The sequence below is a fragment of the Labeo rohita genome, chromosome 16 (assembly GCF_022985175.1).
Source record: "Labeo rohita strain BAU-BD-2019 chromosome 16, IGBB_LRoh.1.0, whole genome shotgun sequence".
NCBI classification, from domain to species: domain Eukaryota; kingdom Metazoa; phylum Chordata; class Actinopteri; order Cypriniformes; family Cyprinidae; genus Labeo; species Labeo rohita.
Window position 1 is genome coordinate 16,195,065 of NC_066884.1, and position 25,419 is coordinate 16,220,483.

A 25,419-nucleotide genomic window follows, 5' to 3' on the forward strand; every position below is an offset into this window, starting at 1 on the left:
TGTTTTTTTATTATTATTGTTCATTAATATTGTTTTTGTTTATGTTTTTACTATTTTAAAGGGATAGTTCACCAAAAATGAAAATCCTGCCATTAATTACTCACCCTCATGTCGTTCCAAACCCGTAAGACCTTCATTCATCTTTGGAACACAAATTAAGATATTTTTTGATGAAATCCGAGAGCTTTCTGACCCTGCATAGACAACTACCATGTTCAAGGCCAAGAAAAGTAGTAAGTACATCGTTAAAATTAGCTTAAAATCACTAAAAATCAGTGGTTCAACCGAAGCTAAGAAAATACTTTTTGTGTTAAAAAAATAAATAAATAATGACTTTGTTCAACAAAGGGTGGATACTGAATTTTCTTTTTTGGGTGAACCATGCAATTTGTGGTTAAATGTTGCTCATCAAATCAATAGAGCATGTTCAAACATTAGGGAACATGCAAAAACTTGCATTTTTTTAAATCTGAAATTATTATTGAAGAAGTCTGACTAAAGACAATAAAAATGCACCAATGATTTGTAAAAGTGTACATTAAAACAAAAAGCTGTAATATAGCCCAAAGCTTTGCTATTACACAGTGTAGGAGCATTTCCGTGAGGGAATTTCTTTGGCAATAAGCATTCAACATGTGGTCACATGTTAATTTAGCAGATGTCTTTGGCAAATGCAAATAGTGCACTAATTGTAGCGACTTCTGGAGCACCCTGAGGTCGTGCAAGGCTCTGGGATCAACCCTGCAATCTTTCTGTTAGCAGCCCAGATCTTTAAAGGAACAGTTTACCTAAAATTAAATGTGTGCCATCATTTATTAAAATGGTAGTTTCATGAAAAATTAAACACGTTTAAACACGTTTCATTTTTTATATTTACTCTTCTGTCTTCTTTAAAACACACACATGCAATAGTTATTTTGAAGAAACTTGGCAACCTAACAGTTTTGTCTACCTTTGACTTCCATTGTGTGGACCAAAAAAAAAAAAAAAAAAAAAAAAACGAACAAAAAAACACTCCTCACACATATCATGCATGTTCTACAGAAAAAAAATTACATAGTTTTGGGAGAGGAAATGATGACAGAATTTTCATTTTTGGGTGGACTACCTCATGTTGTAAACTTACATGACTGTTTAGCAAAACACTGTAAATGCTTCTATGTCAAACACAGGCTAAAAATGTTTTTTTACACCAATATGTTACAATATCATAAAGTAATCAGTTGACTATTCTAAACAGCAGAATGTACTTGAAGGGTAACATCTCCTTAAACTAAAAGGGATAAGTGATTTTGTCATGACCCTCTTGGGTGATATTTTGAGAAATGTCTCATACTTATTCATACAATGGAAGTCCACGGTAGCCAAAACTGTTTAGTCATGCAGCAGTCTTCAAAATATCTTTTTTTGTGTGTTAAACAGATAAGCCAGGACATTAGCCTTGGTCAGCATCCCTGGGCATCGCTTTTGAACACTCAGTACACTTGACGTCGAAAAATGACGCAAAAGGGGTACCCTGAGAATTAAAGAGTGACAGCGCGGAATGACCAAACGTCAGTATGAGGCGAGTTGGGAGTGAGATTGTTGGAAGTCATACAGGTTTGGAAGGACATGAGGGTGACTAGATGATGACAGTATTTTTTTTATTGCTGGGTGAACTACCCATTTTTAATGAGCTTTTCCCAGAGGTTTCACATACCACAGCTAAATATCTGACCTATTAACGGGGCGGAACATCACCGCTTACAATTTTAGCACAGACTATCACAACGAGGCACAGACTGAAGGAAGGAAATCGGTGAAGGCTGATACGATGTGCTCGAATGTTCCCCTGAACATTTTTGTTGATGTATCCAAAGTGTCCACTGCGGGAACGTCTGGATCAAACTTTATGAGCGTGAACTGACGAAGTTTGACAACTTGTTTTTCCAGATCGACAGAGGTGAGCATTAATTTGTCTTATTATGAAAAGGAACACGATGTCCAATTTATGTTTTTCCCACAAGGATTATTCATAAATCATTTTAACATAACGACGAAACTCGTGATATATCTGCTTTCTGCCAAATTAGCTACCGACTTTTAAACCATTGTGGTGCTTATGTATCAGTCGCTCAGTAAAATCCACCTGTGTTTGTATTAGACACCATATGCGTTTCGTTTATCAAATTAATCTAAAGCTTATCTTAAAGTGAATCTTTAAGTAAATCTTAAAGTGACTTGTGTACTAACGGAACCAACTTTATAAACACCGTTTTCCTCCTCCTGCTCGTTTTTATTGCCACAATATTTATTATAGTGTCAGTGCAGGCAATGAGTAACGATTTTTCCCGAAACTGGCATCCGAAAATACCTACAAATACTTGACTGCTGAAGGGCTCTTGAACTCTTGCGTCCCTCAGGTCTGCTTTTCCCCCCTTTGTGTTTGCCTAAGTACAATATAGCTGAGTAGTTTAGATATGCAGTATAAAACTAAAGAAAAGAAGAAGAAAGAAAGAAGGGGAAAAATAAAAATCCTGGTATGCCAATGAAAGTTTTTCTTTTTGGCAAGGAACTAAAAACACTAAAGAAGTCTGTTCTAGAGGGCAAAGCTACTTTAGGTTAATAATTTGCTTTTTCTGTCTTTGGCAGAAACGCTGATTTGAGCATTAAGTCACATGGAAAAAAATGTGTTTAATTATTACTGCACTGCACTCTCATTAGGACTCTTTAAAACATTTTGACTGACTTATCACTCTTTCCAGCAGATGAAGTTGGAGGGTTTATTGTGGATTTCGGCTTCTTCCACAAACCCAGGCTATGAAAAACTACAGGTTTTCATGTAAAAGGTAAAATGTGCTTCTTAATTTATTTCTTTTTTAATTTGTGATAAGCAATATGATTTTTATAGTGTAAAGAAATAATGTAAAATCTGTAACTATTAAACAGCATGTTAGCCATATATTCATACTCACAGAGCAGCATTACGATTGATTTTGAGATATGCTCACATTTTCCAAATTCAGCACTAGAAGTTGTACACAAAGTGTATTGTGAGAACATTTTATTTTTTGCAACAAATGAAATCTGACACTGACTGATTCATGACTGAAACAAACCACTTATTGTCTCCCAAATTCTTTCTCATTTCCTCATTGTCAACCATGCTTACAAAGCTATTATAAATAATTATACTGCAGTTGTAATAATTTCTTCATCTTTTCAATAAACATGGCATATTTAAGTCAATTCTGGGCTTGATTTGCATGATGCCCTTGTTCATGTCATTAAACATCCTTACTATTTTACTATTAATTGAAATCCTGAAACTGAAAGGTAGTGTTGCTAATAACGGAAATATTTTTTGTTTCAGATCTAAGCAAAGCCCGTGAGAATGTTTGTTTCACTGGCTCTTCTTCTCAGCCTCCAGGCAGTAGTGCACATTAAACCAGCTAAAGCCAATCAGTCCTGTACAATAACAATCGACTGGCGTTCAGCAGACTGTAAAGGTCTACGTCTGGACCATGTGCCCATAACAAAACTGCCTGCCTCTCTGGAAGAGCTCGACCTGTCTTTCAATACCATACAGGTCATCACCAAACAAGATTTTTTCAAACTTACTCATCTGCGAGTCCTCAAGCTTAATTTCAACAACATCTCTCTGATTGTGGATGATGCCTTTCAGGGAAACCTTTTTTTGGAGCATCTAAATTTATTTAATAACTCTTTGACAGAAATTCCATTCAAAGCCCTTGAGCCACTCACAAATTTGAAGGTTTTAGAAATGTCTAATAATTTGTACACAAAAGCATCTCTGGATGCTTCTTTTTTGAATTTTACCCAGTTACAAGTGCTGTCCATTGGTGGATCCCTGGTCAGTAGTTTGGGAAGCTGTGACATTGATGTGTTGAAGAACATCTCATTGTACAAGTTTGCTATTAAAACTGGCACTGGTTTTAAACATTATGAACCTGGGTATTTCAGCAACCTCAACACAAGAAACTTGTGGCTCGATATAGCTTTTGACAAAAAACCAGATATGCTTCCCATGATACTGAAAGATCTGGCAAACAAGACTTTTGATGTGCTACGTTTCCGAAACATTTTCGAATTTCAGTACTATTCTGGTAAACAGGATATTTTTTATGGCCTGCACTATGTAAAGACTCAACACTTAACCTTCTATCGAGGTAAATTCAATGAGGAAGTTATGAGAATGACTCTGGTCAATTTGGAAATCAGTTCAATCAAAAGCCTGGAACTGCTGCTCATCGATTTTGCTCGTTCTCAGAATAGAACACAGGGTTCCAGTGTGACGAACTTGACCTTGGAAAAGCTGGTGCTCTCGTAAGTTATATTAACTACTATATTTTTCAGTGCTGATTTTAAAAATGCTCAAATATTTACCCTAATTTTCCATCAAGGAATCAGAATCACTGAAGAGATAGTTCACCAAAAAAATGAAAATTCTGTCATTAATTACTCCAAATCACTACAAATTAAAATATTTTTGATGAAATCCGTAAGCTTTCTGACCCTGCTTAGACAGCATTGCAACTATCACGTTCAAGGCCCTGAAAGGCAGTAAGGACATCGTTAAGCAGCAATGCCCAGGAAGTGGCACGTCTGGTCACCCTACCATAGTAATATGATGTTTTTTTAACGTTTATTACTTATATAGCGGCAGCTTTGGTCCAATCCCCTTAAAACTTTGCATGCTTGTTTAGAGTCACCTGTTGCGTGTGCTCAGCAGGTTTCGTCAAGTTTTGAGTTTTAGCTTTATAGGATTTGGGGTAAATTTGGACAGGCGTCTTTTCCAGTTTTTACATCTTCTCAATCATTTATCAAGCAATTTGATTGACACCAGTGGTCCTAGAGGCAAAGCTGTCCGGAACAAGGAGTTCTATCGTATGATATGAATATCGTGCTTATGTGTGAAAAACGTGCAACGTACAATCATTTGCGCCCTTGAAAAATGCTACATTGTCCCCCATATGCTATATTGTTTGTTTCAAATTTCTCTCGGACCTTTGGGGCTGTGGGTCGAACAGGCCCACCGAGTTTTGCTCCGACTGGCCTCCGTTAACCTTGTCTAACAGGTTCTCAAATTTCATCGGCCAATGCCGGCCATGTTTTTTGAGACACGCAAATGTCCTTGTAGACACTTGTCGCACATTGGGCCAAGACCATGCACACCGATTTTCATGTTTATAGGACAGATGGTTGCCATTTTTATGTTTTTCCCTCTTATAGCGCCACCAAGTGGCCAAGCTCCGCATTTTTTCCTGTGACCTCAGATTAAGCTCTTACATAACTGTTCTGAGTTTGACAGAGATATCGCATTCCGTTCAGTAATGACATCAGTAACTAATGACAAAATTTTCATTTTTGGGTAAACTTTCCCTTAAGAGGAATTAAAAGGAATTGGCATAATCGATTCTTATTCCTATCTATAAATCTGTATGTATTTATCCTACAGAATTAACTATTCTCATCTTAATTGTTTTGATCTTGCTGTTTTGTTCTACAGGGACATCAGTAATCCAGATATAATGCGCTTCGACTGGAGCTTCACCTGGCTTAATCATGTCCGCCAATTCATTGTATGGAACGTGAACTTCAACAGCGTGCCGTGCGACTCGTGGCCGGAGATGAAAAACATTGAGCTTCTGGACATTTCTAACAACCAGCTGAGAGACAGTTATATTTACAACCCGCTATGTGACACTAGAAACACACTGCACAAGCTTGACACCTTTAACGTTAGCCGTAATCGACTTGCCAGCCTCAGTGACTTGGCATCTCTGACCAAAGACTTTGTCAAGCTGACCACAATTGATATGAGCCACAACCAACTGGGAAATATGGGAAATCGTGTCTGTAACTGGGGACAGTCCATTACCAAAGTAATCGCTCATCATAATAGTCTGACGAGTGACAGTTTTCAGTGCCTTCCCACTTCTGTAAGCTTCCTCGATCTTTCATACAGCAGCCTAGACCAACTTGACATGGTCTATTTTAATATGGCATCCAACCTCACTGAGCTCCTCCTCAGTGGCAACAAGATCAAGTTCATCCCTTCCGGCTGGAGGAATCCATACTTGAGGACACTGGCTTTAGATGGAAACTCCTTTGGACTTGTTAGCATGAAGTCTTTCAAGGACATGCCTAGCCTACAAGTCCTGACCGCAGGCAACAACCCTTATCACTGCACCTGTGATCTCTACACTTTTATACAGGAAACCACAAGCAAGGGCAAGGTCACCATCACAGACTGGCCAGACAACTACAAGTGTTACCATCCCGAGCGTCTCCTCAACACAATGGTATCGCAATACTTCCCTGGTCATTTAACTTGTAATATTACACTCGTTGTCATCATCTCTGTGTCAACAACGGCAGTTGTAGTCCTTGGTCTCATGCTTCTGTGCTACATTTTTCATGTGCCATGGTACATGAAAGCTACATACCAGATCATCAGAGCCAAGTACAGGGCCCATAAAGAAGGTTCAGGTCAAGCTTTGGACTACACCTTTCATGCTTTCATCTCTTACAGCCACGCAGATGCAGATTGGGTTCGAAACATGCTGCTTCCTTGTCTAGAGAATTCAAAGCCTCCTTATCGCCTCTGCATCCATGAAAGAGACTTCATTCCAGGGAAGTGGATCATTGACAACATCATTGAGAACATTGAAAATAGTCGGAAGGTGCGTACACACACACATTTATGCTCTTCAGAGTTGCCTGTAGTCACATTTCCTGAAATTAGTGGAACATGGATTATCCAAAATCTCTTTTTATAATGAAGACTTGTGTATCTTTAATGTAAATGTCAAAGCCTTCAAATTATAGAAGCTTATTTCCATCTCAGAGAAAATAATAAAATGTTGATTATATATCTCACAAAGATCCACACAGACTTCGCAAAGACCCGCCCCCTTCATTACTGTTGCAGTGTCCAACAAGCCATCCGCTATCAAGCCACACATCATGGTTCCCTTATAGGGAACTCGTGCTGTGTCCTCTAGTGGACACTATGGGGAATAATGACTAGTGTCTGAAGCATGTGTGAAACAATGCCAATCCTATTCGTCCACATGTTCCATGACGTCATAGACGGGTACCCGGAAGTATAAAAGGGGACCTGCTGAAACGTCACCAACTTTTGTTGTCTTCATAAGCCATCTGTTTGAAGTGCGTGTGAGAGACCAAGGCAGGTGAGCATTGTAGAAAGTGTGTCATGTGTCTTGGTCAGGAGCTTGAGTGTTCGGTGTTCGAAGGCCCTAAATGTGCTCATTGTAAGTGTTTCCAATGAGAAAGCTCCGTCCGCATTTGTCCCTCTTCTTGAGAGCGACATAGTGTCCGCTAGAGGACACGGTGCAAGTTTCTTAAAATGTGAGACACTGTGTCTATGCCTTCGACCTGCCTGTTTACGTCTTCTTTAGATACCTACACTGGTGACGTATTCAGCAGATGCCCTTTTATACTTCCAGGTACCTGACTATGACATCACCAGCCATGTGGACCAATAGAATTGGCATTGTTTCACACTTGCTTCAGACACCAGTCATATTGGCAACATTGCCCATAGTGTCCGGTTAAAGGACGCATGTCTTGTTCCTATCAAGGAACCACGGTTACATACGTAACCTGAGACGTTTTCACACAATGAAAAAAACATTGCAGAGAGACAACGTCAACACGTCGACAGACAAGACAGAGCAGGTTAATTTAATTTTTTTTTTTTTTTTTTTTAAGATTTATTTTTGGTGTTTTTATGCCTTTCTTTAGATAGAACAGTATAGGTAAGACAGGAAGCGAAGTGGGTGAGAGAGAAGGTCCACGAGCCGAGATTCGAACGAATTACGCCCGCAGCGCAACAGTGCTATATGTCAGTGCGCTAACAACGAAGCTCTTTGCGCTGACAAAATTTAGTAATTCAAACAATAAATACCAATTTGCGGCTCTTTTTTGTGTCATGACATAGCTGTTGCACCTCAGTTCAAGTGACAAGGCCACCGGAGCTGATCACAACCACTTCAGTCAACGCTTGTGTTTATACCAGCTGGCCGTGGCACGTTTCTAATGCATCCTAAAAGCGACTCTCTAAGGCATTTATACAGCAATCTGTCATACCACATCAAAGACTGTCAAAACTTCATTTATTGTTTAAATTTCCTGGAAAAAAATTCTGTATTTTTCAGTACACATGCATACCAAACCATACCGAAAATGTTCAGTACGAATACATGTACCGTTACGCGCCTACTCAAAACACAACATTTTTCAAGTTTAAATGCACCAACTTACTCAAATGCACCAATCTACTCTCCTTTCTGTCAGATTCTGCGTTATGATTGGTCAGATTGCCTGTCAATCAAATTCCCTGTGAAAGGGTCAACGACTTCATATCTCACTATTGCAACATTATACACTGCTGTTCAAAAGTTTGAATCTGTATGTTTTTTATGCTTATAAAAAGTGTACTATGTTCACCAAGGCTACATTTATTTGATAAAAAATTATAGCAAAAAAATATTGTGAAATAATATTAACATTTTAAATAACTGATTCATATTTTATTATATTTTAAAATGTAGCTTTTTCATGTAATGGCAAAGCTGAATTTTCAGCAGCCATTACTCTAGTCTTTTAGTATAAATTACTAAAATGCTAATACATTTTTTTTAATTAATGTTAAAAACCTTTAAAAAGGTCTACTTTTTAATCAGAACTTATTTGAAATAGAGATCATTTGTACACAAATGTAAAAATCTTTACTGTCACTTTTAATCAGTTGATCCTTGCTGAATTAAAGTATTAACTTCCTTAAAAGAAATCTAATTCCAAACATTTGAACTATTGTGTATTTCACAACTGAAACTGTCACAACGTGACTATATTTCGCAACATGACTATTTAACATATCTGACACGTAACTTTACATAACACAGTGTATCTTTATATGTTGCAACTGCAGCTTTTTTGATATTATCAACTTATTTTAAAATTCTCAGGTACCTTATTTTATTTTTTTATCTTGAGGTGGTCGTGGGCTTTCATATAAAATAACCTCAAAAAAAATTAAAGAGCAAATAACTCAACAAAATGTGGAAGAAAAATCAGAAGTGCTGAAACATGTTTTCTTGTTTTCAGGTGATCTTCGTGTTGTCGCGGAGCTTCGTGAACAGCGAGTGGTGCAACTACGAGCTCTACTTCGCCCAACAACGGGCCATTGGCAAGACATTCAGTGATGTCATCCTGATCGTGAAGGAGGCCATCGATCCCACTTCTCTTCCCAGTAAATTCTGTAAGCTCAAGAGGATGCTCAACACCAAAACCTACCTAGAGTGGCCCCAGCAACCCACAGAACAGAGCTTTTTCTGGGTCCAGCTAAGGAGTGTCCTGGGCAAACCAAACAATATAAAAGAGCATACGACCAGCCAGCGTAGCCGCCTGTCTTCAGTGAGGTCTGTTTCCCTGATTGAACTGCCACAGGACCATAATTCTGCAGAAATTAATGGTACAGATGAAGATGGCCACCAAGTCAGTGATCAGCCATCTAATAGATGTCAACAAACGTTAAGAGAACTTGTTTGAAGGACATAAATGAGGTTATCTGTGGCAAAGGTAACCAGACCCAACATGTAGCTTTTACTTTTCTGACATTCAGAATATGATATGCATTAGTGGAAACTGATGTGCAATGATGTTAAGTGAAGATTCATCTAAACCGGTTTATCTGACTCACTGGTGGCAGATGGACCGGAAAAAGTTCATTCTGACTCATATGTTCATTCAGTGTAAGCAAAACAAACAACTACGCAGATCTAGACAGTGATTTAGTGTAGTTGCCCATAGCATACACAACACACATACTCACTCTGACAATCAATTCTGTTCTGTTTACCTTAGTATGTAAATATACGTACTTATCTTAATTGGGGTAGTGACCTGCAATACTGTTCCATCACCGTATGCCATTACGCAATTTTATGCCATTATGCTGTTTTAATATTTAAAACAAAAATATTTTGTAAATACAGACTCTTTTCAGATTTTATACATCCATTTTCTACCTTTCTTTGTTCTTAATTGTCTCTTGTATTTTGTATCTGTGAATCTGTGATTAATGTGATACCTTCTTTTAATTATTCTACATAGAATGATAAAAAATAATGGTTATGTCAGGATTATGAATAGATAGATAGAGAAACAGATGTGCTTGATTGATTTCTGAGGAGAAAATCATTATATGATAAAGTTGCCATGGATACTAAAAGCAAAAAACATAATATAGATCTAGTACTGTGCACAGTCTAATATTCCTCTTGAACATCTATCTTATTAATGATATTAATGGCTAGCACCGCAGTGTTCTCTCTCAAGGCAGTTTGAATATCATTTCACTGTCATTCGATTACTCTTTATGATTTGGATTAATCCTAACCTGCACCCCTCACTCCAAGTCTAATATCCCCACAGCTAATTTCACATTTTACCCCAGTAATGATGTTTTTATGTCTGTTCTATGTAGCTGTAAATCACAAATCATAAAATGTATAACACTGAACAGATGGATCCTTGCAAATAAACAAGAAGCTGTGACGCATCCTGTTATCCGACTTGCAGCCTCACAAGTTTTACTTTCTCACGTGAAGTGAAAACATTCTTAGGGAGTCATCTCTACTTAGTTTATGTTGGTGTGGGTGTTGCTGCTTTTACTTCAGTGCTGTTTTTAGTACCAGTGATATAGTATTACAGTTTCTTTTAATATTTTGAATAAGAGTTTATTTTTATACACTACCAGTCAAAAGTTTTTGAACAGTGATATTTTCAATGTTTTTTAAAGAAGTCTCTTTTGCTCACCAAACCTGCATTTATTTGTCCCAAAGTACAGCAAAAACTGAAATAGTTTTACTATTTAAAATAACCATTTTCTATTTGAATATATTTTAAAATGTATTTTTGTTCCTGTGATCAAAGCTAGCATCATTATCCACGTCACATGATCCTTGAGAAATCATTCTAAAATGCTTATTTGCTGTTTAAGAAACATTTTATTAATATTATCAATATTTAAAACAGCTTAGTACATTTTTTCAGGATTCTTTGATGAATAGAAAGATCCAAAGATCAGCATTTATCCTAAAATAAAACTTTTGTAACATTATACACTATACCATTCAAAAGCTTGGAGTCAGTATAATTTATTTTTATTTTTAAATACTTTTATTTAGCAAGAAGGCTTTAAGTTGATCAAATGTGATGATAAAGACATTTATAATGTTATTTATAATGTTTTTTTAGAATATTAGAATGATTTCTGAAGGATCATGTGCCTGGAGTAATGATGCTAAAAATTCAGCTTTGAAATCACATGTATAAAATACATTGTAAAATATATTAAAATAGAAAACAATTATTATTTCAGAAATTTTACTGTTTTTGCTGTACTTAGATCAAATAAATGCAGGCTTGGTGAGAAGAAGAGACTTCTTTAAAAAAATAATAATAATTTTACTGTTCAAAAACTTTTGACTGGTAGTGTATTTTCTGTTTGTGTTTTACTTGTGCTTGTAATTTTATTTAATTTGTTTTGTAAATGTCTATATGATATTTAATTATAGTTTTAGTTATGTTAGTACTTCAGGTTAAGCTAAATGAAAATGAAAAATGGTGGCTTGGCAACTAGCTGAAATAAAATAATATAAGGTTTTGTTTTGTATATAAATACATTTCAGTTAACATTTCTTTCGCTTTAAGTAATGGAAATGTTTACATTTTAGGTTTAGTTAAGGACAATAACCCTGATAATAACATTTTTTTTTCCCCCAAAAAACAATTTAAGTTTTAGATGCCAAAAGAGATGAATTCTAGTAACATTTACTACTGTGATAATGAAAAAACAACTTGTGGTGCCACAAACACGCCTCACTCCACTACATAACATTGCGCAACATCAAATTCCTTTAGCCTGACGCTGATATCATTTGACAGGGCTTGAACAAAACAAAATGTTTTAATAAAATGAAAAGTGAGTTGCCTACTCAAGTGAGATCCGAGATAGGAAGACGCCAGGAATTCAGTTGGCCTCAAAAGACTCATTCTTCAACTTCCTGCTCACGGGTAAACATTCCACAGCCTCACACTGAACCTTTCCTGACAAAGCAGCAATCATTAAACTCAAAGCTACGTGAATTAATTTGATCTTTCACTCATACTAGTCAAAACAATTTAAAAATCAAAATAAAACTTTTATCCGTGTTTCACTTTAAACCTACAAAAACTGTCACATTTTTATATAGTTGCAAATTTATTTACTAACATGAAACAGCATCTAATATATGTGAGCAGCGTGCGTGGTGACGTCGTTAGACGTGCGGTTTGCGGTTGGAAGAAGCTCCGCCCACTTGGCTATTTCTCCCGCACAGGTGAATGGACGCTACTTAATGAATGAGCACAAGTCACTTTTCAAGCGGTAGGTGCTACTTCTGTGTCTAGGTAAGTTGATAACGCTTTGTTTTTATAGACTTACTAATGCTATGTTGATTACAATAACCCCTAACTTATATGCACGCGATTAGTTGTGTTTTAAGACGTTTAACGTAAGAATAAATGCCACTTTACGCTAATTATTAAAGGTAAATGCATGTAACGAGAGATTTAAAAATTATGACCTTGCACTTCGATAACTCTCCATGTAATACGAATGAGGCAGTGTATGCGTTTCAATAGACAGTATACTTTTTGTGGCCAATATGAGTAAACTCACTTTAATTGTGCTGATGGAAGGTTTTCGTTCATTAGCGCATTAGTGGATTGTTTTAAACAGTCTAAATGGTTTGATGTTAATTCATTGTCATTCAGTGTTCATATCTTAAATATTTACCTATTCTATTTGAGACTTTAGATTTAATATGCATCTAATATTAAAAATAAGGCCTATATGCCTTAATGGTGGCTAAACAGTCTCAGAGCCTGTAGTTCATACAAAAGACTAATTGAATAATTGATGTATACCTGTCTTCCACCTCCCTCATGATCGTCATCAGCCTGCCAGTGCCAAAAGGCCAGTTCGCTCACAGATATTAAATTCCTCTCTGGCTGTGTAACCCCATTCTTAAGGGGAAAACGGGGCCCCTGGGGTCAGCAGGTGTCTGTGCAAACAGTACACCTCGATTTTTAAGTATCGAAACGGACTAAACATGCTTTTATTGAATATAGACAAATGCTTTTAAATGAATATGATCATGTAGTCCACTAAACCTGCATTGATTCTCCATGTTAAGATTGCATAATGCTTTGTTTTTTTTTCCAAAGTATATTTTCTACAAAGGTAAACAACACCATGGTTTCAAAACTGGAAGACGCAATGGAAGGCCTGATTAAAGTGTTCCACACATACTCCTCCAAAGAAGGAGACAAGTACAAGCTAAGCAAAGCCGAGCTCAAGAGCTTGCTTCAAGGAGAACTCGGTGACTTTTTAGCGGTGTGTTTTAGTCGTATTAACATTTTGAAACATTATTAGCTCACATGCATAATAGAAGAATAACTGTGTGTCCTGTCGTAGGCGAGTAAAGACCCCATGGTTGTGGAGAAGATCATGTCTGATTTGGATGAGAACCGGGATGGAGAAGTGGACTTTCAGGAGTTTGTTGTGCTGGTGGCTGCTCTCACAGTGGCATGCAATGAATTCTTTGTAGAGAGCATGAAGAATTAAATGTCCTTCCATGTCTCTCTTCAGCTGTGTGAGAACATTTTGTAAGTGTTATTTATCAGAAATAAAGACTCTAGTGAGATGCAGACTTGTATGTGTGTGTATGGAAAGTGGAAGTTGTCGAAGTAAACTGTCAAGTGTGCATAAGATGCAATGTTTTGATTAGAGCAAGTGACCTAAGATGACTTTACAAAAAGTCAAAGCATTAAAATAAGCTAGAGCACATTATCAAGATGTATACTGACCTATTATTTCCTTTGTTTGCTTGACAATTTTTTTTTTTTTTTTTTTTTTTCTTATTTACCAATAGAATTCATATTGTCTTGGACTTTAATTTTAATCTTTACATTTATATTTAAGACTTAAATAAGAGGCAATTTTGAAAGTGTGATTTCCAGATCTGGAAAAGTCTCATACAAGTTCAAGCTTCATTTTATTTGGTAAAAAAAAAAATGTGCATTTGTAAGTAAGAGTTTAAAATCATTTTAAACCATGTAACCACAAATGACTAGCAAAGTCATGTTAATTAACTGAAGTAAATTCTAAAGAACAGTAAGTTATTGTAAGTGTAATTATGGAATAAAGATTAAATTATCTTAAATCATATTAATGCATGATCACTTATAGTTTCTGTAAATGAAGTTTGGAAATGAGCATCTTTGTCATGGCAGCATAGTGGAAGTACAACAAATATCATGGGGGCTTTAAAATACTGTCTTTGAAGGTTTGACCTGATTGTGTCTTAAGAGTGCCATCTATAGGTAAAAAAAAAGACATGTTAGCCTCTCAATTACAGTGTTTTTATTTGCAGATGTAACCTGCAGTTATACAGTAGATTCTGGGTCTGAATGTCTTTTGTAATAGAGGTGAACCCACAGGCAATAGCAACTTTGTCCAGTGTAATATAAATCCTTCTTAAATACATTAGAGAAAAAAACAGTTTGACTGTCTTTTTAATAAGGTTAAAAATATTAAAAACATCTTTTAAAAGTTTAGTATTCGGAAGAAGAATTTTCCTCATTTAAAGGTCATTTAAAATGCGATGCAATTTTTTCACATGACTGAAAGCAAGCATGACAGGGGGAAAAAATGACTGACAGTGACCCATTAATGAATCACTTTGGAAAACGTAAACTCAAACCTCCAATTTTGGTTCCTAAAAATGTGGCAGTTCATTTAAGGGCATTTCATTCATATGTTTCTGTTAATCTAATAATGTGGTTGTGACTCAGAACTTGGATTTGATGTTGGTGTATGTTATTTCATTCAGCTCTGCGCTTCTTTGGGCTTGACGGACACCAGTACCAGGTTTCGTGGAGAAAAAGCAGCATCAAAGAGTGGGATGAGTTTACTCTGGAAACCTAAATATGAAAATACAAAGGCGAATTATAATCTAGACCTGGAAAAGTGATCACGGAAAAAAGGTCATGAAAACTGATGAATATGTAGTACCAGTTAAAAAGTTTTTGAACAGTACGGTTTTTTATGTTTCTTTTTTTTTTTTTTAAGAAGTCTCTAAGGCTCACCAAGTCTGCATTTATTTGATCCAAAATACAGCAAAAACAGCAGAAGTATATTTTCATTTAAAATAACTGTTTTCTATTTGAATATACTTTAAAATGTAATTTATTCCTGTGATCAAAGCTGAATTTTCAGCATCATTACTTCAGTCTTCAGTGTATTATGATCCTTCAGAAATCATTCTAATATGCTGATTTGCTGTTCAAGAAACATTTATTATAATCATATCAATATTTAAAACAGCCAAGTACATTTTTTCAGGATTCTTTGATGAATAGAAAGATCCAAAGATCAGCATTTATCTGAAATAAAAAGCTTTTGTAACATTATACACTATACCATTCAAAAGCCTAGAGTCAGTATAATTGGGGGGTATATATAGACATTAATTCTTTTATTTAGCAAGGATGCTTTAAATTGATCAAAAGTGATGATTAAGATATTTATAATGTTACAAAAGATTTCTATGAACTCTCTATTTATCAAAGAATCCTGAAAAAATTTGACTCTAATAAATGTTTGAGCAGCAAATCAGAATATTAAAATGATTGCTAAAAACTCAGCTTTAAAAAGGAATAAATTACATTTTAAAATATATTCAAATAAAAACAGTTATTTTAAATAATAAGAATTTCAAAATTGTACTGTTTTTACTGTATTGGATCAAATAAATGCAGGCTTGGTAGACTTACTTTAAAAATCTTACTGTTCAAAAACTTTTGACTTTTGTGTAAGTGTAAGTTATGTCTAAAATCTAAAATACATTATTTGGTAGATACTCAAATATTTTTGAGTAGAAAAGTCAAAAGTTATGTAAATAAATTATAAATATTACTAAATTAATCATTAAGGTAATACAACTAATGAAACTCCTATCTATAACTTCTTCTATAAACATTATGTAAAGATAATTAATATTAACAAAATAATCAAAAATTGATACTGTAATAACATTACAAAACATGTCAGAAAAATGCTGCTGTTGTGTCAAAATAAAAAAGCTAATTTGTTCATTTTCATTTCCTCATATGAGTGACTGGCTCTGCTCCATGTACCTCTCTCTTGCAGGAAAATCATTCTATCCAATAACACTAGAGTTTCCACCACAGGTGCAAGGAGAAGAACCAGGCTGAAGTACGCCACCACTTTACCCTGGTGCGCTAGCATTGCATCCACATCGGCAGGGTCAAATTGGACATCAGCAGGTAGGCCCACCCGTGGCAATGCCAAACAAGCATACCTGTGATAAAACAAAAGCTAATATTATAATCCAGCAGTCTAGTATCTCAGATGTACCTAAAAACAAGTTTAAAACATGCCATTGGGATTTAATTCTACAGGACTAGTTTCTCAACTCCTTCCTGTTCCAGAAACTGCAGCTCGGGAGTCACAGATATGCCAGTTCTTTAAATATATTATTATTCTCAAATGTCACAATAAAGGCACTAACTCGGAAAATGACAGTGCGTGGGCTTTTTTAACGGTCTGAACGCCTGGTCTTCGCATATCGGGCCTCTCCGCTCTGATGATGCTTTCTAAGATGGCTCTGTAGCAGTGTGTCCGCAGTAAGCTGCTCTCCTCTCTCAGTCGGTGTAGATAGTCCTCTATTGCGTGACACGCTCCCTCTCGTGCCTTATACGACAACTGGTGCCCTGGTAATCCACGTACCCAGTCACTCATCGGATAACCATATTCTGAACAGGAATCCGCCACTGTATCTGTAGAAAATGGGGGCTGGAAAACCCCCGGAGGGTTTGGGCTCTCCTTCGTTGAGATTTTCATATAGCAGCAAGCAACTGATGTGATGACCTGAACGTGAGGACAGTTGGCAAAATGACGCAGAAGTGTAGAGCTAAGGTCTCCACAAGCATGAAGACCTGTGAGTAAAAAACTTCTAGGTTTATTGGCACCACAGTCAGTAACTGATACGGTTTTGCAGGTAAGCATTTCAGTCGCCATCCCTGATGGAAAAATTGTGTTTATTTGTGCTACAGAGTCTGAAGTGTTCATGTCGTTTTTTTGAGTCAGAAGTGTATTTTGTAACTCCTCTGCTTTGGTTTGGCATGAATGCGGCTCTAGATGCAGCTCTTCCACCCGCTGATTCTTTTCATATGACCCACTGGTTGCTCCAATACTGTCACTTTCAGTTGCTGTCACACCAAGCTGTTGAATGAAGACATCCCATGAAGCCTTTGGGTTAACCCAGCCCACGACATGACGTGGAGAAGGACCAGGTACAGAATAAAGACTCTGAGCGTTTCCTGACTACAACAGAAACACTGATTAGAATTGTCACAGTAAAAAACCTGTGGTTTACACAGTTACTTAAAGGAATAGTTCAACCAAAAATCCTGGTACTCTCCTGAATGCTCAGCAAAGACTGACACGAAAGAGAAGAAATTGTTGTATAAAGTCATTATTTTTGTTTTCTTTGCACACGAAAAGGTATTCTCACAGCTTTATTTACAATTACAGTTGATTACGGTACCACTGATGTCACATGGACTATTTTAACAATGTCTTTACTACCTTTCTGGGCTTTGAACGTGTCATTTATGTCACTGTCTATGCAGGGTCAGAAAGCTCTCAGATTTAATCAAAATATCTTAATTTGTGTTACGAAGATGACCAAAGGTCTTACAGGTTTGTAACGACAGGAGATTGAGCAATTAATGACAGAATTGTCATTTTTGTGTGAACTATTCCTTTAAAAATAAGAAATAATTAAAAAATTAATTTATAAAACATTTTTTAAGTTAAAAAATGCAAAATAGAACATTATAATAATACTAAATAAAATAAAAATAATTCCAAAAACATGGACTAAATTATAACACAAGCTTAAAATATGTATCAATCATTATGTAATATCAAAAGATGATTAAAAAACAGAAAATACATGATTTAAAGGATAATAGATTATTTAATAGAACAATTTATGAGGGTCATACCTTTTGATTCTCTTTGGCGAGTGTCAATAGCAGCTGTCTATCAAATTTGGTAGCCATTGAAACAAGGTTAGGGTCAGCCTCAATTCCAGTGACATCCAGGCCGAGTCCAAAAGACAGAAACCGTGTCAAATGACCCTGGAGAGATGGATCAAATTAGAGTGAGTAATATTGGCATATTTACCATAGGAAAATTAAGATATTACCGTACCTGTCCAGACCCAACATCAACCACACTGCTACAGTTGGCCTGATCACACAACTTCTTGACCAGCTAGAATTTAAGAAACATTTTTGAATAATCTTTAGATATTTCAGATTTCTTTAATAATGTATTATATAATGTATATTTCCACACTGACATTACATGCAGTATAATGTACCCGTACCGTGCCTAGTCGGCGGATTTCGTGCTGCTTCTTAGGCTTGACGTGTTTACGGAATATGTGTCGTAATAAAGAACTCTGACTCTGGTTCGACTGAAACTCATCTGGTACTGCTGCACCTGTGTCCTGACTGTGGCCACCTGGTGCTTTACGTGGAAACGACAGCGCATGTGCTGCTGACCGCAGTGCAAGTAAGGATAGAGGCCACACAGACGGGTACCTAAAAGACAGAATAAATACCACACCTTTGAAATTACTTCCATTTGTATGTTCAGTATATAAAATAGTTAAAAAAAAAACAACAACTATCAAATGTTTTAATAGAAAGTCACTGTATATACAGTTGAAGTACAAAGTTTACATACACCTTGCAGAATCTGCAAAATGTTAACTATTTTACCAAAATAAAAGGGATCATACAAAATGCATGTTATTTTATTTATTAAGCACTGACCTGAATAAGATATTTCACATTAAAGACGTTTACATATAGTCCAAAGGAGAAAATAATAGTTGAAATTATAAAAATTACCCCATTCAAAAGTTTACATACACTTGATTCTTAATACTGTGTTGTTACCTGAATGATCCACAGCTGTTTTTTTTTTTGTTTCTTTCACCCACCAGCTCTTAATTCTTTGTGTTTCCTTCTGAAGCATCAGTAAGTGTTTGAACCTTCTGTAACAGTTGCATATAAGTCCTTCAGTTGTCCTCAGTGTGAAAAGATGAATCTCAAAATCATACAGTCATTATTGGAAAGGGTTTAAATACACAAAAATGCTAAAAAAACAAAGAATTTGTGGGACCTGAAGGATTTTTCTGAAGAACAGCAGGCAGTTTAACTGTTTAGGACAAACAAGGAACTCATGAACAACTATCATTAAACACAAAAACACATCTGTGGATCATTCATGTAACAACACAGTATTAAGAATCAAGTGTATGTAAACTTTTGAATGGGGTCATTTTTATAAATTCAACTATTATTTTCTCTTGTGAACTATATGGTCTTTCATGTGAAATATCTTATTCAGGTCAGTATTAAATAAACAATAACATACATTTTGTATGATCCTATTTTGCAGATTCTGCAAGGTGTATGTAAACATTTCACTTCAACATTTACTTGACTAAAATACTAAAATAAATAAAAACACGCCAAAATAATTTAAACAAAATTAAAATGAAAAAATTAATTTAAAATATCAATAAAAACAATAAAATCTCCTCATTGATGCTAAAATAACACTGGTACAATAAGCTATTTTGGTACTGTGTTAGATCACCACTTGATGTCCAATTTAAAATACTGGGTCCAGCGCAGACATTTCCTTGCATTCAAAGTATACATTTTATCACTTCATGCATTTCTATCTATTAATCTCAAAGCCTTTTCTACAGACAAATGCTCCTCGTGGATTACAAAGTGGATTTTGAGCAAAGTTCTGACTTTGTAACATAATTCTTAATTTAAAGCAAGGTGTTGTTAACAACCAGAAACAGATACAAAGAAAAACTCATTTACCGCCTGTCCTTAATCTCTCTATCCAGCAGCAGATCAGCGATCTGTGGGGGTGTAAGATCACCGAGGGCGTCCTGCCAGCTCACAGGCAGAGTATCCCACAAACTCTCACTGAAGAACTCCTGCGTGGACGGAGAAACACAGATACACTTTCACATGCACATAAATATTTCAGATGACAGAAACCCCACGGCTTAACTTCACGGGATTATTCGTCTACTGTTACACTCACACTTGAATTCTTGACAAACATCAAAACACAATTTATAACGCAAAAACACTGAAACAGTACAAGAACTTGTTAATTTATTACTATTATGTAGGAATCTGATATGTGTCTGTAGGTTGACAGGAGCGAAGTCAGCTTCTCAGCTAGTTCTCTCTGCTCTTGCTCTGAAAAAGCCGCAACAAACATTTCTCCACCACTAAAAACACCGTGCAGATTAAACCAGGTGCACTTCAATATTCCGAGTAGTCATTTAACTGAGAAACGTAATTGGGAACGTATTAAGACTTTTGTGTTTACATGTCCGACCACACGTGTTCGCAAGCGCGCCGCCTACTAGTGATGTCCGATTCGTGAACAAATAAATGATTCGGTTCAACTGATTCACAAAAATGAACAATATGAGTTGAATCTTTCTTGATTATAAACAAATCTGCGAAAAAATGCAGTTGTGTGTTTGTTTGTACTAAAAATGTAGTGTGTGAAGACTGAAATTATACGATACCATAATCACCTAATAATAAAAATGGCGTCGAACATTTAATAAACAGCGGTTAGAAGGCTTTGGAACATTTTTTATTAAAAAAAAAAAAAAAACCTTTAAGAAAAAAAAATGAAAATTAAAACACAATAAGAGGTAGGGGAAATAAATAAAAAACAAAAATAAAAGAGCAATGAAAGAAAGCTGTCTAAACGTGACCAGAGCCACTATAAAAACAAAAACCTGACACATTTTTATTGCTAGTCAAACCGAAAGATGTAAGCAGCGAGTCAACCTCAGTCAGAAAATGTGAAAGAGTAGGTGTTGAGCCCATAAATTTAGCCTTTAGAACAGGTACTACTGCGATATTACTTAATGAAGTAGAAAAGAATCACTGAATTCGTTTTTGAACCGGTTCTTTGAAATGAACTGTTTGAAAGAGTCGAACTTCCCATAAGCGTAAACTCCGACCCGGAAGTACATATGCCCTCACAACGTACGGCATGCTTGTTTTGAACAGAAGAATAGGAAAAATATATATATCAAAGGTCGCTTTTTGGGGCAAGTTATGGTAGGTGTTCGGCTGTTTTGAACGTTTATGTCTATACGCAATAGAAACGCATACTTTATTTCGGTAAACACAGTGTAATACTAAGCAAATTGGCTAGACAACCTGTCCGACCGTCATAAAAATGCGCTCTGATATGCAATTTAAGAGCAATATACATAATTTATTTAAAAATCATTATCGACCTGCCATTTTTATTCAAAACTTACAAGACTCAGGAACTGTAAAGAAAGTGAAAATGTCATTGTAAAAAGTGAAAATGTCAGATGTCTAGTTAGTAAAAATGTCAGCTTTCCTTTTGAGTGTTTTCTTTGCGTAACTTTAAAAACATAATTTATAAAAGAGTGTTTCAAACTTTTACATGACACGTTCCCCCTAATATGATCTATCGTCGTATGAGTTTAATTTAAAAGGCGTCTATATATTTTAATGAATAAAGACCCATTGTATAAAGTGGAAAGTTATTTTAAAGGTGTGCAAAATATTATTTGGAAAGTAGTTTCTGTTACATAATTATGTGTTTTCTATTCACTGTAGTATTGTACTGTATTATTTATTGTAATCCTTTAAATTATTTTAATCCTTTTTTATTTTTATTTTCCTTTTAATTTATTGAGGTAATGTTGTTAGATACACTAGCAAGTCAAAAGTTTTTGATTTAGATTTTTCATGCATGTTTTTAAAGAAGTCTCTTATGCCTACCAAACCTGCAAATATACCATTTAAAATAACTGATTTCTATTTGAATGTATTTTAAAATGTAATTTATTCCTGTGATTGCTGCTCCAAAAATATTTATTATTATTATTATTATTATGTTGAAAACAACTTTATATGTTTCTTTGATGAACAGGATTTATCTGAAATAGAAATCTTTTGTAACATTATAAATGTCTTTATCATCACTTTTGATAAATTTAAAGCATCCTTGATAAATAAAAGTATTAATTTCTATGATTTCTCAAGGATTATGTGACACTGAAGACTGGAGTAATGATGCCTGAAAATGTAGCTTTGATCACAGGAATAAATTACATGTTTAAAATATATTCACATAGAAACCAGTTATTTAAAATAGTAAAAAAAATTCTAATTTTAACTGTTTTTGCTGTACTTTGGATCAAATAAATGCAGGCTTGTTGAGCAGAAGAGACTTTTTGAAGAAAGATTAAAAATCTTACTGTTAAAAAGCGTTTGACTGGTAGCATCTATCTTTAATTGTTATTTTATTATTTAAACTTGTTTTGAATGATTGTTACAATCATTCTGTATAGTCATGTTAGCTCTTTGTCTTAACAGTCATTTTTCTTTTTCTCTATTTAAGAGTAAAGGAACATCAAGAAGACTCCTGTTTGTAATCAACCTTTGAGGGTGTACAAGAATGTCAGGGCTTATGTTGAACCTGGTTTGTGAGCCTAGTCAAGGAGGAAATTCAGGTAAATCAAGAGGAAATGCCAAGCATGAACGTTTCCTTGGAAGGAGACATTACCTGGAGCACAAAGGTTTGTTAAAAGAGAAACAAAATAAAAAGCAATACAAAAAGAACAATTTTAAAAATAAAAAAAAGTCAAGAGAAACCGAACTCAGTGGAGGTGATCGATCAAAACCAGGTGCTGTTTTTCCTAAATTTACTTCATTTCTGCCTAACAAGACCAATGGGCCTTCTAGTTCTGCACAGACGTCTTCACATAAATCTGCATTTTCATTTCCATCCACTGCCTCCACATCTCAGAGGCATCCGACACACCAAGCGGCACCCCGCTCCCTCGGACCTTTAAAGTACGTGGCGTTGGACTGTGAGATGGTGGGAACAGGACCGAAGGGCTGTCGCAATGAACTGGCCCGCTGCAGTATCGTGACCTACGAGGGTGATGTGATTTATGATAAATATATAAAACCCCTCGATCCTGTGACGGATTTCCGCACTCGCTGGAGCGGAATCAGGAGGCAGGACCTTCTCCATGCCATACCCTTTGATCAGGCACAGAAAGAGGTATGAATGAGTATCTCTACTTCAATGATCATGTTATATTGCATTTATATGTATAGAAGACACTTTTATCAAGCAAAACACCAGTTTTTAGGGCTATTCTTTTGATCTTGAGCTACATAAACATCAACTAAAACCATTAAAAGTTACTTGAAATAAATACCGAAATAAGATATTTTTAAAAGCTGTCAAAGCGGTCTTTTTCATTTCAATTTTAGTTTACCTGGATGTGCTACAGTAACTAACACAGAAATATAAATGAAAATAGGACTGTCAGTTTAACGCGTTAACTAATTAGTTATGAAAAATAACGCTATTCAAATATTTTAACGCAATGAACGCGCTGACCCCGCCCCCAGACCTGTACATCATCTTATATTTCATACAGTGGATTATTGACAAATATGACGGAGGGCAACAACTCCATAAATGCAGTTATGCCCTAAAATTCAATATATTGGTGCAAGAAAATGCCCTGACAAATTTGGGAAAAAGCAATAACGAAAAAAACACACACACACACAACAAAATCACTGTAACATTAATGAACATAAAAATGGAAAATACAAAAAAAAAATGTGATTTTAGATTTCTTTATTATAATTTTGATTTATTTTTAATTATGTAGAAAAAAAATCATTTAATCACTGTGCTCAAAATAAACAAACCAAGTAATGACAAACCAGTAATAGTCTGGTTGATTTTGTAAGTCAACTAAGCATTATTATACGTTTTATACACAGATTGTGAAGATAATGACAGGGAAAGTGGTTGTGGGCCATGCCATCCATAATGACTTCAAGGCCTTAAAATATTTCCATCCTGCTTGCCAAACACGAGATACGGCACGGATTCCGCTGCTAAACCAGAAAGCTGGACTGCCTGTGCATGAAATGGTGTCTCTGAAGAGGCTCGCTAAGGCTATCCTCAAAAAGGACATACAGGTGGGTTTAACTCGGCACAGAATGTTGTGATGTGGCTCAGCGGATGTCAGTTTTACCTGTGCCACAATGATCAGTGTGCTTAGAGGATTTCAGCTGACAGGGTAAGAGTCAGTTCAAAGCAGCTCTTGGATCCTAGGATTGAGAGAGGACAAGTTAGTCTATTTTTATGAAGAAAATAAAGACAGGCATGGTTTTCTTTTTTTTCCACTAGGAAAACCTCTCTCTTCTTATATTTTCAGAACGGAAAGGGAGGCCACTCATCAGTAGAAGATGCCAAAGCCACTATGGAACTGTACAAAGTAGTGGAAAACATGTGGGAGCAAAAACTCTCAGCTCTCAGCCTTTCAGATAAAGCAATGGATCTAGCTCTCAATCAAAAATCATAAGGGCTTTTTAAAGATAAGATTTTTTACTTCACACCTTTTATATCAGCTAAACATCTCAGCAGTGCTTGGGTTCAAATACCACTAGGGGGCTCATCAGTTTCTTTAAAAAAAGTATTTTAAATTAACAATATTGGTTTTGTTGGCAAATAATTGGTCTTTATGCTTATTGTCTACAGATGTTTTGAGTTCTGTTCAGAATCTGTACAAAAAGTTTAAAAATAAATAAATAGCTCTCACTGTTCCACTTTCTGGCTGCCTGTCTTCTGATGTCTGACGAAACAGACGAGTCAGCATTCCTCTTCCACTGTGAATTCAACACCACCACATGAATTACTGCTCTCCTCCTGTATTTAACTGTCCAAATGAACAGGGCCTCAACTGCCATCCTTGAGATTACAGTCAAAGCTCTTTTCCTTCCAAACCCACTCAATCATCAGTCAGTCTGTGTTTAAGAGTCCGGTCGCACGGCTTTGGTGATGTTTGGGAAGCAGCTGGATGTTCCTTGCCCACCAGTTTCCCAGCAGTCTGAGTAACAAGAAATGTTCAATCTAACAGACTGTAGAACACAATCTGATACTTACATGCTGTAATTTCACTTTTTGCATATATTTTTTTTGTGTGTTTAACGATATCTAAAATATGCAAAACTGATTTAACATAGAACATTTAAGTTTACACATTTAGAATGGCTGTAAAATCCTTTCCTAACGCTGTAATGTCCAGTCCTGAAGGGTTCACTGGTGACTGC

At 35.7% G+C, this 25,419-nt stretch overlaps 4 protein-coding genes across 9 annotated transcripts; 3 read left to right on the plus strand and 1 right to left on the minus strand.

The window, feature by feature from the left end:
- The first annotated feature begins 1,435 nt into the window (after positions 1-1,435).
- On the plus strand, positions 1,436-10,604 carry tlr18 (toll-like receptor 18). Of its 2 annotated transcripts, none has more exons than XM_051131567.1 (5): positions 1,436-1,942; positions 2,745-2,828; positions 3,353-4,326; positions 5,510-6,686; positions 9,136-10,604. In XM_051131567.1, exons 3-5 carry the CDS (start codon positions 3,374-3,376, stop codon positions 9,577-9,579), a joined length of 2,574 nt encoding a protein of 857 aa, XP_050987524.1. In that variant the 5' UTR covers positions 1,436-1,942; positions 2,745-2,828; positions 3,353-3,373; the 3' UTR covers positions 9,580-10,604. The 2 variants fall into 2 exon arrangements, with proteins under 2 accessions (XP_050987524.1, XP_050987525.1); XM_051131568.1 differs by having other exon boundaries at positions 2,748-2,828.
- A 1,790-nt stretch (positions 10,605-12,394) lies between these two features.
- s100a1 (S100 calcium binding protein A1) lies at positions 12,395-13,785 on the plus strand. Of its 2 annotated transcripts, none has more exons than XM_051130554.1 (3): positions 12,395-12,483; positions 13,303-13,471; positions 13,553-13,785. In XM_051130554.1, exons 2-3 carry the CDS (start codon positions 13,331-13,333, stop codon positions 13,700-13,702), a joined length of 291 nt encoding a protein of 96 aa, XP_050986511.1. In that variant the 5' UTR covers positions 12,395-12,483; positions 13,303-13,330; the 3' UTR covers positions 13,703-13,785. The 2 variants fall into 2 exon arrangements, with proteins under 2 accessions (XP_050986511.1, XP_050986510.1); XM_051130553.1 differs by having other exon boundaries at positions 12,408-12,460.
- A 700-nt stretch (positions 13,786-14,485) lies between these two features.
- Positions 14,486-20,623, minus strand: mettl25b (methyltransferase like 25B). 2 transcript variants are annotated; one of them, XM_051130488.1, is made up of 8 exons: positions 20,390-20,623; positions 20,080-20,198; positions 18,558-18,774; positions 18,380-18,442; positions 18,172-18,306; positions 16,671-17,383; positions 16,276-16,460; positions 14,486-15,060 (listed from the first exon to the last, which is right to left on the minus strand). In XM_051130488.1, the coding sequence occupies exons 1-8, from the start codon at positions 20,489-20,491 to the stop codon at positions 14,966-14,968; spliced, it is 1,629 nt and encodes a 542-aa protein (XP_050986445.1). In that variant the 5' UTR covers positions 20,492-20,623; the 3' UTR covers positions 14,486-14,965. The 2 variants fall into 2 exon arrangements, with proteins under 2 accessions (XP_050986445.1, XP_050986444.1); XM_051130487.1 differs by having other exon boundaries at positions 16,671-17,485.
- Positions 20,624-21,242: 619 nt separating this feature from the next.
- Positions 21,243-24,915, plus strand: isg20l2 (interferon stimulated exonuclease gene 20-like 2). 3 transcript variants are annotated; one of them, XM_051132479.1, is made up of 4 exons: positions 21,243-21,354; positions 22,676-23,344; positions 24,085-24,285; positions 24,525-24,915. In XM_051132479.1, the coding sequence occupies exons 2-4, from the start codon at positions 22,733-22,735 to the stop codon at positions 24,669-24,671; spliced, it is 960 nt and encodes a 319-aa protein (XP_050988436.1). In that variant the 5' UTR covers positions 21,243-21,354; positions 22,676-22,732; the 3' UTR covers positions 24,672-24,915. The 3 variants fall into 3 exon arrangements, with proteins under 3 accessions (XP_050988436.1, XP_050988437.1, XP_050988438.1); XM_051132480.1 differs by lacking the exon at positions 21,243-21,354 and having other exon boundaries at positions 22,721-22,853; positions 23,003-23,344; XM_051132481.1 differs by lacking the exon at positions 21,243-21,354 and having other exon boundaries at positions 22,756-22,853; positions 23,084-23,344.
- Positions 24,916-25,419: the final 504 nt, after the last annotated feature.